The 23,751-nt window shown below is 42.9% G+C and overlaps 3 protein-coding genes across 6 annotated transcripts; 2 read left to right on the top strand and 1 right to left on the bottom strand.

Annotated features, from left to right (window-relative positions):
• Positions 1 to 422: 422 nt before the first annotated feature.
• LOC4333804 (chloride channel protein CLC-d) lies at positions 423 to 10,714 on the top strand. Of its 4 annotated transcripts, none has more exons than XR_010740300.1 (23): positions 423 to 794; positions 887 to 959; positions 2,569 to 2,790; positions 2,872 to 2,918; positions 3,043 to 3,141; positions 3,713 to 3,787; positions 4,889 to 4,977; positions 5,755 to 5,895; positions 5,982 to 6,052; positions 6,500 to 6,579; positions 6,659 to 6,808; positions 6,909 to 6,968; positions 7,053 to 7,127; positions 8,041 to 8,192; positions 8,366 to 8,501; positions 8,577 to 8,708; positions 8,810 to 8,887; positions 8,998 to 9,053; positions 9,137 to 9,214; positions 9,368 to 9,453; positions 9,552 to 9,653; positions 9,744 to 9,785; positions 10,207 to 10,714. XR_010740300.1 is itself a non-coding variant. In XM_015776893.3 (23 exons), the coding sequence occupies exons 1-23, from the start codon at positions 582 to 584 to the stop codon at positions 10,264 to 10,266; spliced, it is 2,388 nt and encodes a 795-aa protein (XP_015632379.1). In that variant the 5' UTR covers positions 423 to 581; the 3' UTR covers positions 10,267 to 10,714. The 4 variants fall into 4 exon arrangements, 2 of the variants coding, with proteins under 2 accessions (XP_015632379.1, XP_015632378.1); XR_001544754.3 differs by having other exon boundaries at positions 9,744 to 9,790; XM_015776893.3 differs by having other exon boundaries at positions 9,297 to 9,453.
• Positions 10,715 to 11,402: 688 nt separating this feature from the next.
• Positions 11,403 to 13,856, top strand: LOC4333803 (proteasome subunit beta type-2-like). The gene is made up of 3 exons (NM_001402219.1): positions 11,403 to 11,730; positions 11,904 to 12,027; positions 13,233 to 13,856. The coding sequence occupies exons 1-3, from the start codon at positions 11,573 to 11,575 to the stop codon at positions 13,587 to 13,589; spliced, it is 639 nt and encodes a 212-aa protein (NP_001389148.1). The 5' UTR covers positions 11,403 to 11,572; the 3' UTR covers positions 13,590 to 13,856.
• A 119-nt stretch (positions 13,857 to 13,975) lies between these two features.
• Positions 13,976 to 17,973, bottom strand: LOC4333802 (FLUCTUATING-LIGHT-ACCLIMATION protein 1, chloroplastic). Its single transcript, XM_015776520.3, has 6 exons — positions 17,015 to 17,973; positions 16,440 to 16,542; positions 15,854 to 15,909; positions 15,385 to 15,549; positions 14,674 to 14,787; positions 13,976 to 14,274 (listed from the first exon to the last, which is right to left on the bottom strand). The coding sequence occupies exons 1-6, from the start codon at positions 17,678 to 17,680 to the stop codon at positions 14,182 to 14,184; spliced, it is 1,197 nt and encodes a 398-aa protein (XP_015632006.1). The 5' UTR covers positions 17,681 to 17,973; the 3' UTR covers positions 13,976 to 14,181.
• Positions 17,974 to 23,751: the final 5,778 nt, after the last annotated feature.

The raw sequence follows: 23,751 nt of genomic DNA, 5'->3' as shown, positions 1-23,751 counted from the left end.
TGGTCGCTAATTTCTGTAACCGCAGGTTAGTGGAGGAGGGGACCGCTAATTGCAGGGGTTGATCCAACTTTTGATATAAGCCATTGGATGAATATATCTAATCTAAGGGTAAAAAAAACATGTGTTTGATGAACTAATGTTTTTTATATTAATATAGATTTGAGAGTGATATTTTTACTTTTCGGGATAGCGTTCCGGTAAAATGTTAATTTTCTCGTCGACACGGTCCCCACCGCAACCTCCACCACGTGCTCCGGCGAGCCCTAGCAAAACAGAACAGAAACCGCCGTAAAAATAAAAGAACCCCGCGGTTCAGATCCCGGAGCCAAGCCACGCACTACGCCGTCGACCCCGCGACGCCGACCGCGCCGACGAGCGCACGAGGCGACGGCACAAACCACACCCGCCCAAAACACACACACACACACACACCACACCACACCACAGATTTGACCAACCAGCAAGTCTTCTTGGCTCAGCTTTCCTTCTTCCCCACACCCGCGCAGTAAAATTCCCCCCCACCTCTCTCCGTCGTCGAGCCGTTGGAATCGCATCTCGGGGGCGGGGTCCCCCCCGATCCGATGCTCTCCGGCGACCAGGACCTCCCCGACGGCATCGGGATGGCGCGGCTGGCGTGGACGCGGCTCCCCACCGCCGACGGGGCGGGGGCAGGGGCGGAGGGGCCCGGGCCCGTCCCTGCCTCCCCCTCGTCGGCAGGGTACGAGCTCTTCGCCGGCGGCGTCGAGAGCCTCGACTACGAGGTCATCGAGAACTACGCCTACCGGGAGGAGCAGGTACGCGCGCGCGCGCGCCCACGCTATTGCCCTCGTCAGCGAAGGTGCGGTCTCCGTGTTGGCTTATTTGGTGGGTTTCTGTGTTTGTGCAGGCGCAGCGGAGCAAGTTCTGGGTGCCGTACTACGTCATGCTCAAGTGGCTGTTCTCCTTGCTGATCGGCGTCGGTGAGAAACACTCTCGATGGCTTGGCTTGTCTTGTCTTGTCACTTTGTTTTGGTAACTTCAATGGAAAATGCCGTTTCTAAGAGATTAGGCGTAAGAATGCTGACTTCGGAGGTAACACTACGAGTAACATAAATCATTGCTTAGTGTGTTCTTCTAATTGAAGACCTGACCATGGACACCAACAAGGCAACAACTCGGCTGGTTCAGTCTTTATAGTGTGACATGGCACATAGGCCAATCTTTCTGTTTGAGTTGACGACTACTTCCTGAGCACTCAGTAACTTCATTTGTCATCTGGCCTATATATCAATCACAAGTGATGTTTTTTATTGCCTAGCAATGTTAAACTAGAGTAGTTGAGCTAAGGATGGAGTTCAGACGCCTCTCGTGATCTCATCGATGAGTTATATGTAGAATGAAGTCCCAATGGATAATTTGATCTAAGTTTGGGATCCACTGAACTATGTACGGAAGTCAGTACTAACCAGAAGAGGCCAAAGGAATGTTTATAGATTAATTATCAAACAATATGCTATCTACCAAACTTTATATATTTAATATTATTTAGTTAATTTTGCATACCTCCATGATAACACATGTATTTATTTGTATACTTCATTTTAATAATAATGGGAGGTTAGATTGTTCAAGCTAGCATAAAGTGCATTTTTTGCCTCTACCCCCTAAAGGGTGTTTTAGATATTCCTAGTGGAATCGATTTGATGCTGAACCTTGATCATGCGTACATTGTTCTGCTGGTATTTCTATGCAAAATCTCTAGTCCACCCCGCGTCATCATCCATGGCAAATTATGTTCCTAAATGAATTAATTATCAATCTGGCCTGTAAGTACTTTCTAGAGTTGGGAATGGGATAATTTGCTAGTGTAGTTATATTATGGCCCACAAGCTGCAGGTCAAGGGTTCAAATGCCAGAAAACCACAATAGAAAATCCACACACATAGCGCTACCTGATTCAACCAGCAGTATATGAGAGTCGAATTACAATCTTCAGTCAAAGAGTTGAGGTGCCACACCATTTGTAATTGTAGTATGCAATGGTTGGCAACTTGGGCTGCAAGTGATAGCTAATCAGAATTACTATCCCACTTCTTGCATCGGGTTGAATTATCCCATCTTCCATGATTAGGATTAGCAGATGATAATATCGGAGTTAGGATTAATAGATTATATTAAATGAATTTCAGTATTTCTTATTATGAATCTTTGTACTTATGCTGATTCTACATAAGAGAGATGATTCACTATCTTCTGGGGTTGGGGGGGGGGCTACAATTTGTAAATATCATCTAAAGTTGATTAGGGTCCAGCAATAATTTTAGAGACATGGCCTTCTCTTTCTGAACTGAAATTCTCTTTCATCTTTCATATGTTCATACTGGAAATAGACAGTTTAAGCATACAACAGGCTACATATTTGCCAAGGATGGTTGTATCGTACATCCAACGTCATGTTTTAGTCACAGTATGACACATTTTATACACGGTGCAACACTTCATTAAGAATTGCTACTTGCTTTATTCTCATTGTCAGTTCTTTGTGTCAACTGAGTAAAGCTGTATATGATGTTACCATCCTGTTTTCAGGTACTGGATTGGCTGCTATTTTTATTAATCTGGCGGTTGAAAACTTCTCCGGCTGGAAATATGCTGCAACATTTGCTATAATACAGCACTCGTATTTTGTTGGGTTCTTTGTGTACATAGTTTTCAATTTAGCCCTCGTCTTCTCATCTGTATACATAGTAACAAACTTCGCACCAGCAGCAGCTGGATCTGGTATTCCGGAGATCAAAGGTTACTTAAATGGTAGGTTTTAAGTACTGGATACTAAAACATCATGGTTTGCCAGCCTGACCTTTGTGCTCTAATTTAAGATCTTTTTTGCAGGAGTGGATACACATGGAATCCTCCTTTTCAGGACATTAGTTGGGAAGGTGAGTTTAATTTGCTTTCTTCAGCTATTATGGTATCAAAATATTTTGGTGCCCATGTAGCTTGTGCAGTTGGCCAGTTGTGCCCCCATTTGCATCATGGTGAAACAGTTCTGTTTTGAGTTAGATCTTTGGGAGCATTGGATCAGTTGGAGGAGGTTTGGCTCTAGGAAAAGAAGGGCCTCTTGTTCATACTGGGGCATGCATCGCTTCTCTTCTGGGACAGGTATTTTATGTTGGCGATCTAAATTTCTGCAACATTTATCTCATTTCAAAACAAAGATTTGGATACATCTTCGTTTTTAGCATCTAACACAGATATATATGGAATTGGTGGCAGTTATCAGTTGTTTAATTAGTTATTACAATATAGCTTGCTACCAGCATTAATTTACAAAAAAAACCTTGAAAAAGCCACTGTATCCATATTCATAGTATATGATAAAAATGATCATTTTAGTATGGTTTTCTAAACTAGTATCCTGATTTATTACGCAAATAATTCACAGTGCAAATCAGTACTTGACTAAATGCTGTGCTTGGGGGAAGAAGTAGAGCTGTAGTTCACTGTTTATGTTCACAACTCGACTGACTGGTTACTTACTGTACATGAAGCAATCTGTACTTCTAATCACTGTTGTTTAGTCCACCAAAGCTTATTACATCATCCATTATTATCTAAACTTGTAAGATTTCAACTTTTTTATTTTATTCCATGTTAACTCAGTAAGTACTTCATGGTTATCTTGGGTAAGTGAGTTTATGCTGTCAACTAATTCTTGTGTGCATGTGCATAGGGTGGATCAGCAAAATACCATTTGAGTTCTAGGTGGGTACGGATTTTTGAAAGCGACCGAGATCGGCGAGACCTTGTAAGCTAAATGTGAACTACTAATGTATTGATAGCTGTTAAATAGATTCATGACTCTACTGCTTTTTATACTTTTTAAGTTTAAACCTTTGAATTAGCTTGATTCTTCTGATCTCTGTTTCTCAACTAGGCCATTTATAGAACTGAACAATCTTGAGTCTGTAAACAAATGCAAGTTAATCATAGTTTTTTTTGGCATCCAGTCAGGTACACAATGTGTAGCCTGGTTGAAAAACATATTTTGGAGAAAACCTGACGGGTGTATGCTATGACATGCTATTTTTGATTACTACGCAATATTGACTAATGTTACTTACTATCCACCCTATTTCGATCCAAGAGACGTCCTTGTTGCTTAGACACTCGTAATAGTAGGCTACATGGCCCTAGTATTGTCAAAAAGTAAACCTCATTGACACTAATGTGTGCCTTCTCTGTTAAAATACGGGGTCATTTTGGGACACAAGTCACACAGCGCTCCTTATTCATCACCTCCTATTGTTCTCATATTGACCAGTATTTTCTCTATCAGCTGCTGTGACCAGTGGATGAGTATGAGCATGTGGTGCTTATCTTCTCGAACCTTAAAAACTTTGCTACGTTTCATAAGATATCCGAATAGACGAAGTTTCTTTTTCAAAATTAATCTCTAAATAGATGAAAATGATATTTAAAACTTCTTTAGGAAATTATTTTTTTTGGTCTTAGCAATCTATTTTATCTGACACTTCAATTTCAATTGAGAGCTCATGTTTAGAGTTTTTTTGAAATAAAGCAGATTGTTTGTGGAGATTCTACTTAAGAGTAATAATTGCCAAATTAAGTCTATTATTCAACTTGTTTTTCACAATGTTTTGTATGCATGCTCTGGTACTACAATTTATATGAGAAAAGGTCAACAGGATAAAAAAAAACACCAGGGTGAGACTTTCCTTGTTTATTTCATTTTGTATGTTGTGGACTTGTGGTGTATACTGTTGGGCACATTGTTGGTCCTGTATCTAAGATGGAATAGATTTATCGTCATGTGCATCTTAGCCATATTTGTTGGAATGGATGTATTACCATATCAAAGATCTTAAACCTATTAATATTTCAAAAGGTGACATGTGGATGTGCAGCTGGGGTTGCTGCAGCATTCAGAGCTCCGGTTGGTGGGGTACTATTTGCCCTGGAGGAAGTTACATCCTGGTAAGAATAGCCTTTTGTCTTACTTTATTAAGAGTGGAGATAAATTAATTAGTAAGCTAGTAATTTGGATTTTTGGACCAATGGCAAGTGGTAACATATTCTAGTTTTCAAGATGCTATACTTTTGACTGTTGCTTTCTTTTAATTCACTAAACAACACTACTGGTAATGATATCGTGTTCCATATGCTTGAGAGTAAACACCACCTAAATGCTCAGGTTGTTTGATTAAAACTTCTGTATTTAGTTTTATTTGCCAACTGATATATTTTCTTGCGAGAATGGTTATTCCTCTCTTTAGTTGCCAGCAACAGCCTATGGTACTTATGTGGCTGACTGTTTGAATAGCCAAATGACTAGAAATGGTTTGGCAGCAGTTTCTAAGTAATTATATGCTAATAAAGGTGAAGTTGTTGACTTCATGGTGCCTGTGGTCACTGAATGTGGGCCAGGATGGCAAATTATATGCCACTCATATGTTAAGGATAATCAAATGTCCCCAGAAAAAAAAACTGTGTCCATAGGGATAATTTGTTGATTCTGACTTCTATTGCATGACACGATACGTTTGTCAGGGTTGAGTACCTGATGGATGCTGCCACTTATGTGGCAGCTTATTTGGTGACTGGATCAGAAAGCTTATATGATACTTTTCGTCTTTCTATGCATTTCAACTCAAGCGGCGTAGTTGACTGACATGAACTATTTTGTTCAGCTGTGCACCTTTCTCTAAAATGCAATGCCATATGATTAATTATTTTGCCATTATGTTACTGTAGGTGGCGAAGTCATCTTATGTGGAGAGTATTCTTTACATCTGCTGTTGTGGCTGTTGTGGTGCGATCAGCAATGAACTGGTGCAAGAGTGGAAAGTGTGGTCATTTTGGATCTGGGGGTTTCATAATCTGGGACATATCTGGGTAAGAAGTTTTATATCGTATTTGGGATTTGCTTGAATCTGCAAATTATGTTTTGTAATCTTGTTTTTTTTTTCACTTTTCTTCAGAGGCCAAGAAGATTACTCCTACCAAGAACTATTGCCTATGGCAATTATTGGTGTTATTGGTGGACTTCTAGGTAAGTAAATGGTATGTTAAGTTGATCTCGTATATCTAGAAAAATCTAAGTGAAAATTTTGTACATAACAGTTTTTTCTGTGTTGCTTAGGACATTCTAATTATTTATATATATTTTTTTCTTCTTTCTTGGTAGGTGTGTTCTCATTATGCCGCTTACCAATTAACAGTGAGAAAATAATGCAGATACACTGTAGAAATGAATCATATGTTCACCTCTAAGTTGCTGTAAACCATTTTTTGTGATAGCTAGTTAAATTGCTCCCGACATCTGGTAGACACCTCTTTATTCTCAGTGGTATCAGCCTCTCTGAAAATCAAACTGCTAATTGAGCAAAGCACAACCAAATGCTGAAAAAGTTAGCAGACTGTATATTCAAGACATAGGAAATCCTACTATACTTAGCCTTTCCTCAATCTAATCTAATGCCTTGTTTTTTCTTTTCAGGGGCATTATTCAATCAACTTACCCTGTATATAACTAAATGGCGTCGAACATATCTTCACAAAAAGGGGAAACGAGTGAAGGTATAAAGAAGAAACAATGTATTAATGGTAGAAAAAGATGCTCTTTTAGTTCGAGAACTAACATCCATCCATTTTCCAGATCTTTGAAGCATGCCTTATATCTTTGGTTACATCCACAATTTCCTTTGTGTTGCCATTGATGAGGAAATGCAGTTCATGTCCTCAGTTAGAAACTAATTCTGGCATCGAATGCCCTCGGCCACCTGGAACAGATGGGAATTTTGTCAATGTGAGGTTTACTTTGTAAATTTCTATTCAATCTATATATTCATCTAAGCCACATTAATTCAGTTGTCTTCTGTTATTTATCTGTTGTTTTCATCGTGCAGTTTTATTGTTCTAAAGATAACGAATACAACGACCTAGCAACCATTTTCTTCAATACTCAGGTTAAAATATAATGGAGATCAATTTCTTTGGTTAGATTTTTTTTGTATTTTTCCTTGTGACTATTCAACATCATTTTCTTGCAGGATGATGCAATACGTAATCTATTCAGTGCAAAAACATTCCATGAATACAGTGCACAAAGCCTTATCACCTTCCTGGTAACCTTCTCTCTCTATTTACATATTAGCATATGTAATATTGGACATCTCCTTTTTGGTCTTTACTTAAAAAATTCCACGTGCACAGTACAAGGCTGGAACAGATTGTGCTGCACTACCATTAATTTATCTTTTATTTTCTTTTTCTAGAAAACACAAGAGAACTGCGTTTCATTTCATTAAGGGGAAGAAAACAAAGGGAAGAAAATTACAAAGTAGGAGAGACCAAGGCCCTCCCACCGAGACACACACACACACATATGCACGCACACACAACCCAGCCCATACTGGGGAGCGCTAGCTGCCCGAGTTTGCCGACCCACTAAGAAGATTTTGGAGTGCAGAAGCCCCTGCAAGACACCATAGGCTACCCTTGTTCTCTACCTCCTGCAAGACCGTTGCAACTCTAGGATTGGCACCATTGAAAACACAGTCATTTCGATGCTTCCAAATCTACCAAGCCACTAAGATAACCAAAGAATTAATCCCTTTTTGCACCTCCTTCGGCTGATTTGTAGTAGCCTGGCTCCACTATCTCAAATAATGATCAGCTGAAGGTTTAGGCGCTGCATCAGTTAACCCTAGACTTTGATTAATTTATTATTTTGTTGATTGTATCGATTGTGATTTTTTTGATTATGTGTTCCACTAAATTCTTCTAATTTCATGTTTATTTCATTTTAAGTTGTTAAACTCGTGCATTTTGTATGATACTATGATTAGGAAAGTTACCTTGGATCTCATAAAAAGTTGACTAATGATTAGGAAAGTTAACTTGGATCTCATTTTAAGTTGTTCTTTTAAAACACCAAGCTGGCTATTCCAAAATCTTACTCAAATTATTTTGATGACTTCTGAGGTGTTAGAATCCTCTCTCCCTATATTCTTACCTTTCTTTTATTACTGTGCTCAGGTCATGTTTTACTCCTTAGCTGTCGTGACATTTGGAACCGCTGTTCCAGCTGGTCAATTTGTTCCAGGAATAATGATCGGATCAACATATGGCCGGCTTGTTGGAATGTTTGTTGTTAAGTTTTATAAGAAGCTAAATGTTGAGGAGGGCACGTGAGTTCTTACCATCTAGCTTATTCAATTTATATGTTAATACGGCTTCTAATTTTTGCATCCAATAGCCCTTGATTTCCTTTTTTTTCTAGATATATATTTATTTTGGCAGAGAATGATGTAGGAGTAACTTCCTACTTACAAAGTTACATTTTGATGTGATTTTGTTATAGGTATGCTCTACTTGGTGCTGCTTCCTTTCTTGGTGGCTCAATGAGAATGACTGTATCTTTATGTGTTATAATGGTTGAAATTACTAACAACTTGAAACTCCTGCCGTTAATCATGCTTGTGCTTCTGATTTCTAAGGTATATATGTGCAACCCTTGTCTCCTTTGATGAACATAATTCAATAAAATGCATCTTCTGATTTCTTTTATGTAGGCCGTGGGTGACTTTTTTAATGAAGGGCTGTATGAAGTGCAAGCCCAATTAAGGGGCATCCCTTTACTTGACTCAAGACCCAAACAGGTTATGAGAAATATGAGTGCGAAGGATGCCTGCAAGAATCAAAAGGTTTGGAGTAGTTATATCTATTTAAGTGGGATTGAGAAATATATTCTTTATCAATAGTGTTCCAATTTCTAACACTTACAATCTTCTGTTTTTTATGTTAGGTTGTGTCCCTTCCTCGCGTTTCAAGAATTGTTGATATTATTTCTGTTTTGCGAAGCAACAAGCATAATGGCTTCCCTGTAAGTTACAAAGACAGTTCATTAAACATGTTTCTGTGGAGTCTCCGGCAATTGACTCTTTTAGGGGATTAAGTTGTTGAATCCATAATTAATTTTTATGAGGATTTCAGGTTGTTGATCGTGGGCAGAATGGCGAGTCACTTGTCATAGGTCTGATACTTCGTAGGTAAGATACAATGCCAAGTTCTCTCTTGAAATTGTTGATTCGTATTACCTTGTTCAGTGACCCAAATCATCCTCTTGTTGCAGTCACTTACTTGTACTTCTGCAATCTAAAGTAGATTTCCAGAATAGTCCTTTCCCTTGTGGACCTGGTATACTCAACAGGTTTGTGCTTTTCTATCATAAGTAGAAAATATGATTATCTAATGTAGTTTCCACTGGTAATAATGTTTTTTTTGCTACAAAGGCACAATACAAGTGACTTTGTTAAACCAGCATCGAGTAAAGGAAAGTCAATTGATGATATTCATTTGACAGAAGATGAGCTAGGGCTGTATTTGGATCTCGCCCCATTTCTAAATCCTTCTCCTTATATAGTGCCAGAGGACATGTCCTTAGCAAAGGTATAGTCTTCTTCTTCATCATCATCATTTTTGCTTTTAACCATGCCTATTTTATTGAGGTGTGATGCATGCATGATCTTTCTGCTGATAATTTTCAGGTGTACAATCTCTTCCGCCAACTAGGATTGCGACATATATTTGTTGTTCCACGGCCTTCTCGTGTTGTTGGATTAATAACAAGACAAGATCTTTTACTTGAGGTGAAAAGCAAACTCATGATACTGTCGTATAGAAGTTAAGAAATATTAATTGTCTGGACACCCTTTTAAGTGTTAATGTCTTGATTGTAGGAGAACGGCAATAATGTGACAACTGAGCTCCAGTCGACTAGTGTAAGGTTTTGATGCTGCTGCCCTCAAATTTTGTCTACATTTAGCAAAACTCTTCAGTTTTCCTCATTCTGGTTCTAACTGTATTTGCTTATAGCTCAAGGTTTATTTACTTGGTTCCTACTGGCAATTTGGCACTGAACTTTAGGAACTTTTAATTGTAGAAATTGATATAGTTATGCCCTTTTCTTCCTTGATTTTGGTGATACGTTGACATGTCCAGGGACAGAGAGAAGGCTATAGTATTTTGTTTTTCACTAGCTGAACCCAGTAAATCACTTGCATATTCTGATGACATCTTTTATGTAGTACTGGATTTGCTTGCTTTTATTTTTGTAAAAAAACTGCGGGGCAAATCAACACATTTTATTCATTAAGCAAGTTCTGCCATTTTGGATTGACTGGGAGATATTCTTTTATGCAGGGGTCAGCTGAATGGCAAAATGCTCAGTGGCAGCACACATCTGGGGCATCCTCTTCTTGATAGTATTGTGGTTGAGGAGTAAATACATGTGACCATAATCTCTCAAGATAATTTTGACCGCAAGCAGCTAACCTGTCACTGCATCCTGGGGCATGTTTAGCTCCTCGAACAAGGCGGCCCTGGACTCTGGCTGATGCAACATGAATTGGATTCTGCAATCCTATGCGACAGAAAGGGTAGCAATGAGCTATCCTCATGTAGTGGCTAATTAGGTGATTTGCCCCATACCTTGGATACTAGTTAGGTGATTGTAAGTTGTAACTCGTAGAAATGTTTAGATGTTTATACCCATCATCCGTGCATACCACGAGAAAACATCTGATTATGTTTACACAACGATTTTATAGGATTCATTTTTCTTTACAGGAGTTTGCGCATGTAAATACCTTTTTTTTTTCTTAACGGGAATTACAGGGAAGCCCCAGACCTGAGGCATGAGTTCCTTAAATTGTTGCCCCCGTTTGCACAAATTTATGTTCGCGGGTTTTTATCTGGGCATTTGCTTGTGCTAGCTATTTACCAGTTAAAATGCTCATAAGGAGCTTCAAGCCTGCACTGGAGGCAAGAATAGATGTTTGTCGACTGAAATGAACACCCTGTTGCCGACACGATGTTTGGTCGTCTAGAAATTTTGTCCACCAAATTATTTTGAGAGATTATACGATCAAATTGTGCCTGTGTTTAAGTTCTTTCATACTCGATTTGGTTAGTGAAACCAGCACATGCACATCTCCGTTTTCGATCCGACGTCCAACATCCACTTTCTCAACGCGTTGGAGTAGGCCCGGTTTACTTTCCAAAACAAAAACTTTTCACCCATCACATCAAATGTTTGGATATATGAGTGGAGTATTAAATATGGATAAAAAACCATTTACACAGTTTACGTGTAAATTGCAAGACAAATCTTTTAAACCTAGTTGTGTCATGATTTTACAATGTGGTGCTACAGTAAATATTTGCTAATGATAAATTAATTAGGCTTAATAAATTCGTCGACTACACTTAATATTTTAAATATGTATCCGTATATAAGATTACATTTAGACACCCCAAAGCAAAAAATTTTTGCCCTGTAAACCGGGCCTAAACACGGACCGGCCCACTAAAACCCAAACTGCTCTTCCGCCCTCCTCACCCCGATTCTTTCTTGCACCCGAAGACGAAGCGAACTCAACTCCTTTATACACCTCTTCTCTCTCCTCCCCTCTCGCTCCCGTTTCTTCTCACATCGGCGAGTTCGCAACCTCCTCCCTCCAGGCTCCACTTCCCAGACGAATCGGCGGCAGCGGCGGCGGCGGCGGTGATGGAGTGCGTTATCGGGGTCGTCGGCCGCGACTTCGCGGTGGTGGCCGCCGACACATCGGCGGTGCAGAGCATCCTGGTCCACAAGACCGACGAGGACAAGGTGATGGTGCTCGACAGCCACAAGCTGATGGGCGCGTCCGGAGAGCCCGGCGACCGGTAAGACCCCGCCGCCGCCCCCCCCTCCTCTCGATCCTCGCGTTCGATCCGTCCGCCGGTTTTGTTTTTTAGGGTTTGGAATTGCAGCGATCTGGTCCCCCGATCTGGTTTGGTTATGGAAGGGGATGGGTTTTTGGTCCTTATTGCGGTTGGTGTGCTTCGTGTGTTCGCAGGGTGCAGTTCACCGAGTTCATCCAGAAGAATCTCCACCTGTATCAGTTCCGCAACAACATCCCGCTCAGCACCGCCGCCACCGCCAATTTCACCCGCGGCGAGCTCGCCACCGCCCTGCGGAAGGTACCGATCCGGATTGGCTTCTCTCCCCGTTTTCCAGTGTTCTATTGTCGATTGCGCCCAGGGGTTGGTCTGATCAGCTATTTACCGATTGTGGCGTTTTATGGTTCTATTCGGTATGCTTGTGCGGATCTAGATTATATGATATACTGTTCATGTCTGTGCATTTGGTACTTTGGTGTTATCATGCATATGGAGTGGTCTTGTGGTTGTGATTGGGAAATTTTTGCAGACTCATATGGTGGGTTATGCTTACTAACTGAATAACCTTGTTGGTTTTGTTTTGCACAATAAAATTACATGGACAGTTTTTATCTGTTGTTACGTGTTGCTAGTTGTTTGAGCTAAGATCAGGCTATACCTCTAGTGGTGTGGCTCCTCTTGACTCCTGGAAGGGTGCTTGGTTACTTGCTGTTGAAATCTGCATCCGTTTTGATCAAATGGCTACCATGTTTTCTTTTCCTCAGTAGTGATATCTAGAGGCCACTTTGCCACTATCGTCACTAAATAGAGAATGTACAATTTGTTGTTACCATTTGTTTGAAGCTTGAACAACATGAAATGAATCAATATAATAATCTTCATCTATTGCTACAAATCGATACTCATTCATACAAGTCAAGTTAGGACCCTATGAAATTTAATAGTTGAATTGCAAAGAGCCTGAGAGCAACTCTGCTGAGGTGTATTGCGGGCTTGCAGCAAACTAAACATTATAATAAACTTAAATTATTGTGGAAAAATATTAGATGCTGGACATAAATCAATGTTAGATTTTAAGTGGAAAATCATTGGGTACTCATAGGAGCTGTGCCCACTTGATGCAAGCTAAATGAGTCTGTCATACACTATATGGGATGTTTCAACCTTCAACTATAATCAACAAATGTTCTCTAGAAGCCTGTTATTAAATTTTCCCAAAGTAGTGTAATTACATATTTTTTCAGTGTTTTTAGCATTAATTTGATTGGGAACTTTTACAAAGAAATATTTGTTGGCATGTTTATATGTACTTCTCAGATTTTTGTGCTATCGATACTTAAGTTAACTCTTTTTCGTATACCTTGCTTTGCTTTTTGTCTAAAGAAGTATTGATAAAAATTTACAATGCTTGAATGTGGTATATAAACTTATTTCTTGTTTTCCTTTGCCCTATATGTTCCTTCCCTGAGACTCTGAAGCTATGTTTCACGTTTCGTTCCTTGCAGAATCCGTACTATGTCAACGTGTTGCTTGCTGGATATGATTCGGATGTTGGTGCCTCTTTGTATTACATTGACTACATCGCAACATTCCATAAGATCGAAAAGGGTGCCTTTGGGTATGGCTCCTACTTCTGTCTCTCGCTGATGGACAAGTTATATCGTCCAGACATGTCAGTCGAGGAAGCTGTTGATCTTGTTGACAAGTGCATTAAAGAAATTCGGCTCAGGTTGGTCGTTGCTCCTCAAAACTTCATAATCAAGATTGTTGATAAAGAGGGTGCTAGGGAGTATGCCAGGCGTGCATACACCGACAGTCCACCGGAAGCTGCAACATCAGAAGCTGCAACTGTAGCAGCCTGAGTTGTATCTGCCATATGGGTGTGAACCTTAGGTTTCCGAGTACAATTGCTATGTAATCACAAGTACTGGGATCTGAGAACTTTGTTGCAAATTTACTTCCTCTTTTATTTGTGTTATTTATCTGTTTAACTGTTTCATGTTCGTGAATGCTGTGCAACTGGATTTTATAGACATCTTTCTAGTTCCTCCTGTTCCCACAGTTGCAAGAGCTGCGGTTTTCTGAATATTGCTGAGATTTGTGTGATGCGTAAAATATATGGATCGAGCAACGCATGTGTCTGAACTGAAACATCGCAAGGGTTAGAAACAAAACATCACGAGATCACTTGTCTTCCCACAGCAGAAAAAAAAAAATGCAACATTGCGTGACAGATTCAAGTACCATATCCATGAAGGCGGATGCACCGAGCAGAATTGGTATTCAACTATGTGTCGGCATTCTATTTACAAAGACTGTCAGGAAAGACTACCGTACAATTGTGTTGCGAGAATGATGTAGGCCAATTTTTTTTACGTTACCTATCTTTACAACACAACCTGAGCTATAGTTAATAAGCTGAAATACGGCAAAAATGAATCTAAAATGCATCCTTCATAGGGGTCTTAAAAGCGGGTAATCTTCGAGCAGCTCTCGTTCTGACAATGTGTCATTCTCATTTTGTGGAGTCCATAGTACCTCAACTGCCTGCAGAGAAAAACAAGAGAATAAAAATAAGAAACGTCAATATTACAACGTAATCATATCAACAGAGGTAGATAATCAGTTAATCAACCGGTTTTTTAATCATAATGCTCATTGAATGTTCATTACAACGAGATAAAGATTTGCTGCAACTTCCATTTGCAGAGTTTCAGTCTACCAGCGTTCTTCAAGGTTAATGTACTAGATAAATATATTGCATACTGAAGTGGAACAAGATTTTTCCTTTTCGATAATAAAAGCTTTATTGAACTCAGCCCATTACGTCAATGTGGAACAAGTTTGTAGTGTCAGCAGATCGCTGCTTATATTTATGTTTTATTTCAATGAAATTGGAATGCCATGAACAGAAGAATAAGAACATCAAAGGAACAAGCAGGGTACCAGTATTTTTCTTGATGGTATGGCACCAAGCTTCTGTAGAGCTGTCTTCAAGTCACCGCTGCCATTTATACTGGGTAGCTTATGTACACCCTCAGCAGCAACCAATATGGTTATCTACGGATAAGAAGCAAAAGCATATAAGATATTGCATGATGATTGCTAGCAACACAGGTAATCAGAAACATTTTATCGATCAAACCTACAAATGCTGGAATTAGAACATGAAAACCCCAGGAACACCAGAATAGTGCTATATGACTGGAATTATAGTGTTCTTTAAATGTAAATTGAAATGATAAAAGGGATCCTACATGGTATCATCGTAGTAGCTCAAAAAGAATTTGCTACTAATGCTAGATTGCTAGCCAATAAATCACTACTCCATTATAAATGAAAGTTCTTGAGTAACAACAATTTGTGCTTCATAGCAGTTCAAAATATTGATATTAAAGTACAAAAGAAGTAAAGAACAGTATGGGTAAGGCAATATCACTAATAGGGGCTATATCATGACAGAATCTTCCAATGCCATCCATTATTTTTATTCTACTAGGTGAAAATATACAAAATATCAATCACTCATCAGTAATGGGGGCTATATCACTAATGAAGTTCCCATGTTACCGGCCATTGCATGATGTCAAGTATCACATAAAAGGGAACGCCTTGATCTGATCACCTGATCACCTTTTCCTAAAGAAAAAAACATACCACAATGTACTCGTTGCTAAAACCGCTCGATCTTTGGCTGCCTGCTTTCTGCCTCTTGATGCTGTTCACATTCACAAGTGTCTCTTCATCAAATTTGCCTCTTTCCTCAATTGATAGTTGATTAAAACGTTTCTCCCCATCATCTATACTTCTTTTCACATCAACCTTTAGAACAAATATTAAAAATATATACAGTAAGGAGCTTGTCAAAATTCAAATCTATATGACCTGGCAACAAATGATTACTACATGATATAGTGGCCGCGCATGTTATACATTATGCCTATAGATTATATAAAGAACACATATAACATTTCAAACATTTCTTTTCATTTTTCTGGGAGCGATAGTAAAACTTAATTACATTCTATTGAAGGATGAATAGAAGAATAAGATGATTTCAGTAATAATACATTGGAAGAGTGAAGGGTAAGTGATAAATAAAAACTCAAGGACAAAGTATGCATACTGATGAGTAAGCTGAGATGCAGCAATCTGGATGCCGAAGTAATGCCAATGTTGTCTCTGCAAAACAGAAGAAAAGAACCATAGTTCAGATGATTTCAACGCAATAGTAAAAAATCTTAAGAAAATATCATAATATCATATCTTGGTATTTTTCATTCAAAATGAATTGCAGTGTAATGCAGGTTGGACACTTTGACTACATAGCTACATTATCACTAACAATTTTATTTCAGGAGCATGTATAACCGCCAACAAACACAACTAGTAAAAAACCACCATTTTCTTTTTATTTTTACATATTGCTCTCCAAAACCAAAACCCCCTCCTGATATCCATTATAGATGAAACTTTGCCGGCCAATATGAAAATGATCTTTCTGAACAAACCAAGGTAGATAAACTCAGTCATCTGCTACTCAAACATAGCACTCAAAATAAGGCACTCAAAATAAAAGCGGTATATTGACATCAAGTGACAGCAATAAGAGCCAAAAGAAACAGAACTATGCCATTTCAAAATATCTACACCATAAAATTACTCTGAAGTAGAATGAAGCAGCATATATGATCTGATAGCTTTGGTTTTACCAGTTAGCACATAGCTCAGCCCTGCCGGGGTAGAAGTATCTGCCTTCTCAGCTATCTGATCAAGCTCTTTCTGAAATGATCTGGCCATGCCCAGCAAACCAACCTAGGAACATACTTATAGGTTAGAAAGTAAAAAAAAAAAAAAACTGATTCCTCTTCAATCCCCTCCAATCCCAAGGATTGGAGGGGATTGAAGAGGAATAATTCGACACCACAATAGGTGTGGAATAAATCCCTTCCAAATCCCCTTTAATCCCTTTGTGGGCAAAGGTATGAACCGAACAAGCCCTAAGAGAAGAATTTAGCACTTCAGAAAGCAACTCACAACCAAATACTAGCTTCAAATATCAATTCTAATCAAGCCTCACGGTAGACCAGTCTATCAGGCCATGCTCGATTACAATGTCACTCCGTGCTAATCAAGAAGTGGATTAAGTATACTGTATAACTAACCAATCTAACAGCAATTCATTTGCATCTCTTCTTTGCTAACATAAGAAATGATCATAGCAATTGGTCCTCGCTAATGTAAATTGCTTCGATAAATAAAATGTTAACCGAGGGACGGGATGAACCTGCAGCTTGAGAACGGTGGTCTTGTCCGTCTCGGTGAGCACGCTACCGCCGGAGGAATCGGAGAGGAACCCGGCGAGGTAAAGGAACGCGGCGAACCCCATAAGGACGAAAAAGAAGCTGGATCCCCCGAACCCGATGCCGACCGCCGGGCCGACGGACACGAACGGCGAGGGCGAGTAGAAGGGCGCGGCCGAGTACCCGCCCCTCGGCGCCGGCGCGGTGTACCCGTAGGACGACGGCGGCGACGACGACCGCGACGAGAACGCCGACCCGCCGACGCGGCCGCCCGATGCCGCCAGCGCGGCGCCGTGGTGTGGCCCCGCTGCCGCGAGCAGCGCCCCGGCGAGGAGCAGCGCCAGCGCGGGCTTCTTGAGCGCCGCGAGCGAGTCGAGGAGGGACCTCTTGATCGCGTCGAGCAGCGCGCGGGGCTTGGGCGGCGGCTCCACCGCCGCGGGGGACACGGACACCCGGCGCGCCGTGTCCGGGTGGGAGGCGCGGAGGGGCGGTGCCACCGCCACTGCCACCCCGCGGCGGGAGGGGAAAGGCGGCGGCGGCGGCGGCTTGAGGAGGAAGATGCCACCACGGGGCTGCACAGGCCGCCGCGGCGGCAGCGAGAGGAGGCGCGGGGTGGCCTCCAGGAGCAGCGAGGTCGTCGCGGCTGCCATGGCGGCGGCGCACGGGGCGGGGCGGGGGGGGGGGGGGGGCAAGCAGAAGAGCGGGAGGAAAAGATATTTTTATTTTTGAGAAGAGTCGGGTTGGGGGGGGGGGGGGAAGGATCAGGATGTGAGGCTGCGAGCGGGCGGCGTTCGGATCGCGAGCCGCGCGGCGACGTGGAGGATTGACCGGCGACGAAGCCCCCGCCCTCGGCCCCTCGCTATGTCTTCTTCCACCGCGGCGCCGCAGCAAGAAGAAGCGCACGGCTTTGGAATGTCTTGTGCTACTAGATTGACCGATTGTTAGGCAACTGGAGGAAAGCGGATTGGAAGTTTAGACAAACGAATTGATGACAAGATTAAGATAAGAATATGATTTTTAGTCTTAATTTTTTGTTTGGTAGAGGTGGTGAAAATTGATATAAACTTTAGTTAGATACTAGATCTTAGATCTTAAGTTAAAACGGATGGTTAAGATTTGTTTAGGTTAAATAAAGGAAAAATTCACTTCCAATTACCATCCCTGGCTACCACGTATTAATAAAACTAGTAATCATGTGCACCATATGTTCGGCAATATATCTATTTCCCTTATAAAAAATGCATTCTTCTAATTTAAAGAGTGTATTTATTTTAAGACGGAGGAAGTAATTTTTAAGATACCATCATCGGAACTAAAATGTTTCCCCCACAAGGCAGAGATGGGTAGGCCAACAAGGACACATGAGCCCGCTGCCCCTACGAAGTAAACCTCGGACACCGGCAACCATGAACAATCGTCCTGCAGGCTGCAACTACCGATAGGAATGCACATATTCGGAGCCATCGGGAATAAGCGAAACAATATATTTACAAACCAAAAGTAATATGTGAATAAAACTTTTATATACGTGTTGTTAACAATATAAAAGCAAAGGCTAAAACATAAATTTTGACAAAAAAAACTCTAAAATCAACTCTAAAATTAAAGTTAAAAATTTAAATTTTAGCTAATAAGTATACGTATAAGCGAAAAGATGATGCCCATTGTCTCCTCGTCACCCCCTGCTCGGAGAGGCGTTGCAAGGCGCATAGGTGCCGGATCGGGTCACGGCCAAAAGCAACCGATGCTGTGAGGAGGTAACAGCACATGGATCCACCAAGCAGGTCTGACCATGGGGCGAATACTCAGACTCCACCAGCTCATCGCCTTTGCCACCTTCTCAGGAGGGTTTTTTTTTTTTTGAGGTAACGATGTCATTTCATAGATTAAGTAGCATCATTACAGAGAAGCTCACGGATACAATCCGGAGTGACAGAACGATAGACATTACTACCAGCAGGCTCAGACAGACGAGCTAGTGTATGTGCTGCAAGATTACACAAACGATTAACATGCATAAAAGTACACTCAGAGAACTCAGCCCCAATCCTCTTAATGTCGCTAATCAAGCAGCCAATTCTTGATCGATCCAGTAATGGAGAGATGATACGTTGGATGGCCGATAGGCAGTCGGAGCTAATGATTACCTTCTGGTAACCTTCCTCTTTTGCAAGTGACAGGGCGCGCCGGATCGCCACAGCTTCAGCCAACTCCGGCTGAGTTACATTCTGGACTCGTTCATTGAGAGCCAGTAGACATCTTCCATCATGGTCGCGTATGAGGAACCCAATGCCCATTTGACAAGAAGATTGAAACAGAGCAGCGTCACAATTGATCATCACAGTACCTACTGGTGGGGGAGTCCATCGTGGAATTGAAGGAGAGGAATCACCCCTGGGAGCAGCCTGTGCTTTGTAGCAATGTTGAACAATCATGTCGACATAAGCAAAAAATTTCTGGGCAACACGCTTTGGGTGAATGGATTCATTGTTATTCTTTGCATTGTTCCTCGCCTCCCAATGTGCCAAATAGTAACAGCGAGGGCTGTATTTTGGATATCTGTACCCCTGTTCAAAAAATCAAAGATCCATTGCCTCATATTCATTTTGCACCACGACCACTGAAGGACTTGAAGAAGGGCTCTCGCGTCGCCCTCCCCACGGGCGACACGAGAGGCGCCGCCGCCGCCGTCTTCTTCCTCCTCTCCCCCTCCTTCTCTACCTCGCCGCCGCCTGAGTGGGCGCCGGCAAAGCCGCGCGGCCGCGGGGACGGCGGCGGCGGGGCTTCGCCTCAGCGCGCGCTCGGCGGCCCGGGGAGCTGGCCGGGCGGCGACGGTGGCAAACCGTCCGGATCCGCGCCCGCCTGGCCGGATCCGGCAGGGCGGCGCTTGGTGGTGGGGCGGAGTGGTGGCGGCGGCGACTGGCGGTGCGTGGTGGCGACGTACAGGGCCGGCGGCGGCAGAAACCCCCGCCCAAATCCGCTCTGTTTTGGCCGGATCTAGCGGGGCTGACACTGGGCGGCGGGGAAGCAGGCATGCTGGCGGCGGGGAAGAGGCGGTGGCGGCGACGGTTGTGCGGGCGGTGCAGCTGAGGTCGCGGGCGACGCGGTCGGGCGCGTGTGAGCATCACCAGCGGCGGTTGAGGCTGTTTGCCCGGAGGCCGGCGAGGATGGCGACGCGGGGCAAGCTCACGGCAGTGGCGGAGCAAACTCGCGGTGGTGGCGGCACTGCGGAGCTCGCGGCGACGTCGTCGGCGACAACAGCGCGGGAGCACGGGGCGACGGCGACGGTGGCAACGGCGCAGATTTCATAGCGATGGTGGCAGCAGCGGCTTGTCGGCGGCGACAGCACGGTGGCTGGTCGACGGCATTGGCGGCTGTGGCATTGGGGCTCTCGCGGCGCAGGCAGCGACGCGGAACTCGTGGCGACGGTTGCAGTAGCGGCTGGACGACGGCGATGGGGCTGCGGCTGGCTGGCGGCGAGGTGGCCGTTGGCAGCAGCGGCCGTGGTGGTGGTGGGAGGTGGCCTCGGTCGGCTAGCCGAGGACGTAGCAGACGGCTGCATCTGGCCGGTGCGGGAGAGTACGGAGGAGGGGTCGGAGACCGGCTTGGTGCAGAGAGGTACAGCCGATGGCAGCAGAGGCCGGCTCGGCGCGAGAGGCGCGGGCGGCGGAGATGGAGGCCGGCTTGGCGCGAGAGGCGCGGCCAATGGAGGGAGGCCGGATCGGTGCGAGAGGCGCGTCCGGTGGAGGAGGCCGGTTCGGTGCGAGAGGCACGGCCGACAGAGGAGGAGGTGACCCTGGTGCGAGGAGGAGATGCCGGTGGGCGTGGCACGATCTTCGGCGCTCGAAGGCTGGCCGGCGGGGGGCGCCGGTGCGGGGGTCCCACATGTCGGTAGAGGTTGTGTGGTGGTGGAGCATCGGTGCGTCAGCCGTGGATTTGCAGGTGGTGTGCGGTAGGTGAAAACCCAGTCCGGCCTTGCCGGGCCGACAACGATGGTTAATTCTTCCTCCTGAGGGCATTGTCATGCTGTCTCACCTCTCAAGGGCGGTTGCCGGGCGAAAGCCCAGTCCTGGCTCCTTTGAGCCCGGACGGACGGCGGCGACGGTTTTTTCGTCGCTTTTCTTCTTGAAGACGTCGTTTTGGCACCCCCTAGCTGTAGGGCGATCTCGTCTGTGTTCCTTTGTTGGTTTAGCGGCGGCCGGTCACGCTTAGCGGCGGCCGGTCCGGTGCTAGCCTCCTCCTGGTCGTGTGTGTTGGTGCTGTCGGTGTGTGGGGGGGTATATTTTTTCTTTTTTCCTGGTTATGACCCTCCAGGGTTATAATCTTGTAATTCTTTCCTGCTCTATCAATAGAACTTCGCACCGTCTCGTGCGAGTCGTTCAAAAAAATTTGCCTCATATTCCCCAGCTCTCTCCTGCAGAGTTTCATTCCATACTTCTCTTTAACATCCTGCCAGACAGCAACAGCAAAGTGGCATTGGATAAAGATATGCTCCACTTGATCATCCCTACCACAGAAAAAGCATCCATCAAGAGCTTTGATATGGCGCTTTCTTAGTTGGAAACCGGTAGGGAGGCAGTCATGTACCGCTCGCCAAAGGTTGATCTTCATTTTCCCCGGAGCCACAATCTTCCATAGCGATTTCCAGACCTTCTGGTTATCTTGCCAACCAGATGGTAATCCTCTTCCATAGGCACTCTCAGGAGGGGTTGGTAGTGCTGTTGTCCATCATATGTCGTTGCCACCGTCATCCTGAGCATTTGAGGCATAGTAAAAAAACCGGACCGGCCCGGCGGTTCAACCAGAAAAAACCGGAACCAGTGCCACGGTTCTGTTTGCAGAAAAGACTGTCAATGTATATAAACCAGTATAAATCTGCTGAACCGGCCGGTTTTCTGTTGAACCGGCTTAAAACCGGAGCGGTTGGACCCTGCATGGAAAAATATAAATTTTAGGTTGAGCAGAAGGGGAGTCAAACCCCAGACCTCATGCCTGTGGCGCTGCATGCATTGTACTTTCTGACCTAACCAACTGTGCAAGAGATATTTGTTGGTGAGAATAGAATACCTATTCTATTTAGCAATTTAAAGTAAATTATAACTTAAAAAATAATTAGCCATGAACCGGCTGTCTGACCGGTAACCGACGAGCTCACCAGGTCAGTCCCCGGTTCGGCTTTTTCACTGGCGGCTCATTCTAGCCATGGCTGAGCGTAGGGAGGAGAGGGGAGGAGCTACATGGGTGGTGGCTATGGCCACCCTTAGGGGCGGCGGCGAAGGTGATAATGAAGCTTTAGAGTTTATTTAGATCTAGATCTGAAGGGGCGAGAGGGAAGGAAAGGAAAGAGGGACATAAAGTGGTGGGAGGAATAGGGAGGTAGCGGGATGCCCGCCGCTAGAGGTGGTGTCACTGGCGATGGCGAAGCGGCGTTGTGTGGTGGGTGACGCGGACCTAACCGTATCTTTGTTACTCCCTCCGTCCTCTAATATAAAGGATTTTGACATTTTGCTTACACTGTTTGACCATTCGTCTTATTCAAAAAAAATTGTGCAAATATAAAAAAACGAAAAGTTGTGCTTAAAGTACTTTGTGTAATAAAGTAAATCACAAATAAAATAAATAATAATTCCAATTTTTTTTAATAAGACGAATGATCAAACAGTGCATGCAAAATATCAAAATTCCTTATATTAGAGGACAGAGGGAATATATTAAATGTAATATGCCAATGGCTTACATTATCTTTCTATGGTTAACGTTGTATATTTGTGAATTTTAGAGAATTCTAATATTTCCATCAATGGAAACTAGTAATATGCCCGTGCTAAACGCTACGGTGCAATTCCATTGTTTTTAATAACTTTTAAAATTTCATGTTAGGAAAAAAAATTATATGATATGTTCACCGTATCGGCTCACCTTTCTACATTTTTCCCCTCCCTGTTAATATTTACCTCTGTATCTGTCCGACTTCAATTTTTTCCCCGGTATAATCAGGCTGTGGAGCTGTGTTCTCTAGAAAGAAATCCCTCCCTTCACATGTAAAATGGAACGATGAATTAACACAATTAGCTAAAAAAGACTTTAAAATGGATTATATATATATATATATATATATATATACATATATATATATATATATATATATATACATATATATATATATACATACATATATATATATATACATATATATATACATATATATATAGTAAAAAAATGCCCCATCTAATAGTTTAGGAAGCGTGAACACAGGACCTTTCGACGACAAAGAGACAACATTAGTGCAATTTGGAGAGACGGCGGCAGTGGCGCTTTAGGCAGCCGCACGTTGCTGGAGATCGGCAGGAGGGATGGTGGCACGACTACAGATTGTCTTCTGACCATCAAATTAAATATGAATAACTCATCATCTCTTTAAAACAAGGGGCGCTTCCGGTTCTGTGCGTGCTTCAAACCACTTTGTATTCTCCATATTACCATATTTATAGAGTCTAATTTTTAATGAGGAACTACTGAGTTCAAATGCGAAGACAGTATAATAATACGCTATGACGACAGTGCTACGGTTATCATTGATAAAAAGGAAATCCAAATGGAACTTGCGTTTTTGGTGCAATCGCCAAGGAATTGAGAGAATTGAATTTTACTAAAATAGTTTCATAAGCTCATGAAGTATTAACAATAACAAAAGGGAATTTTGAGCCTTCTTTGTTGTACT

This window comes from Oryza sativa, chromosome 3 (genome assembly GCF_034140825.1).
Source record: "Oryza sativa Japonica Group chromosome 3, ASM3414082v1".
Taxonomy (NCBI): domain Eukaryota; kingdom Viridiplantae; phylum Streptophyta; class Magnoliopsida; order Poales; family Poaceae; genus Oryza; species Oryza sativa.
This window is presented reverse-complemented; position numbering and strand designations above follow the sequence as displayed.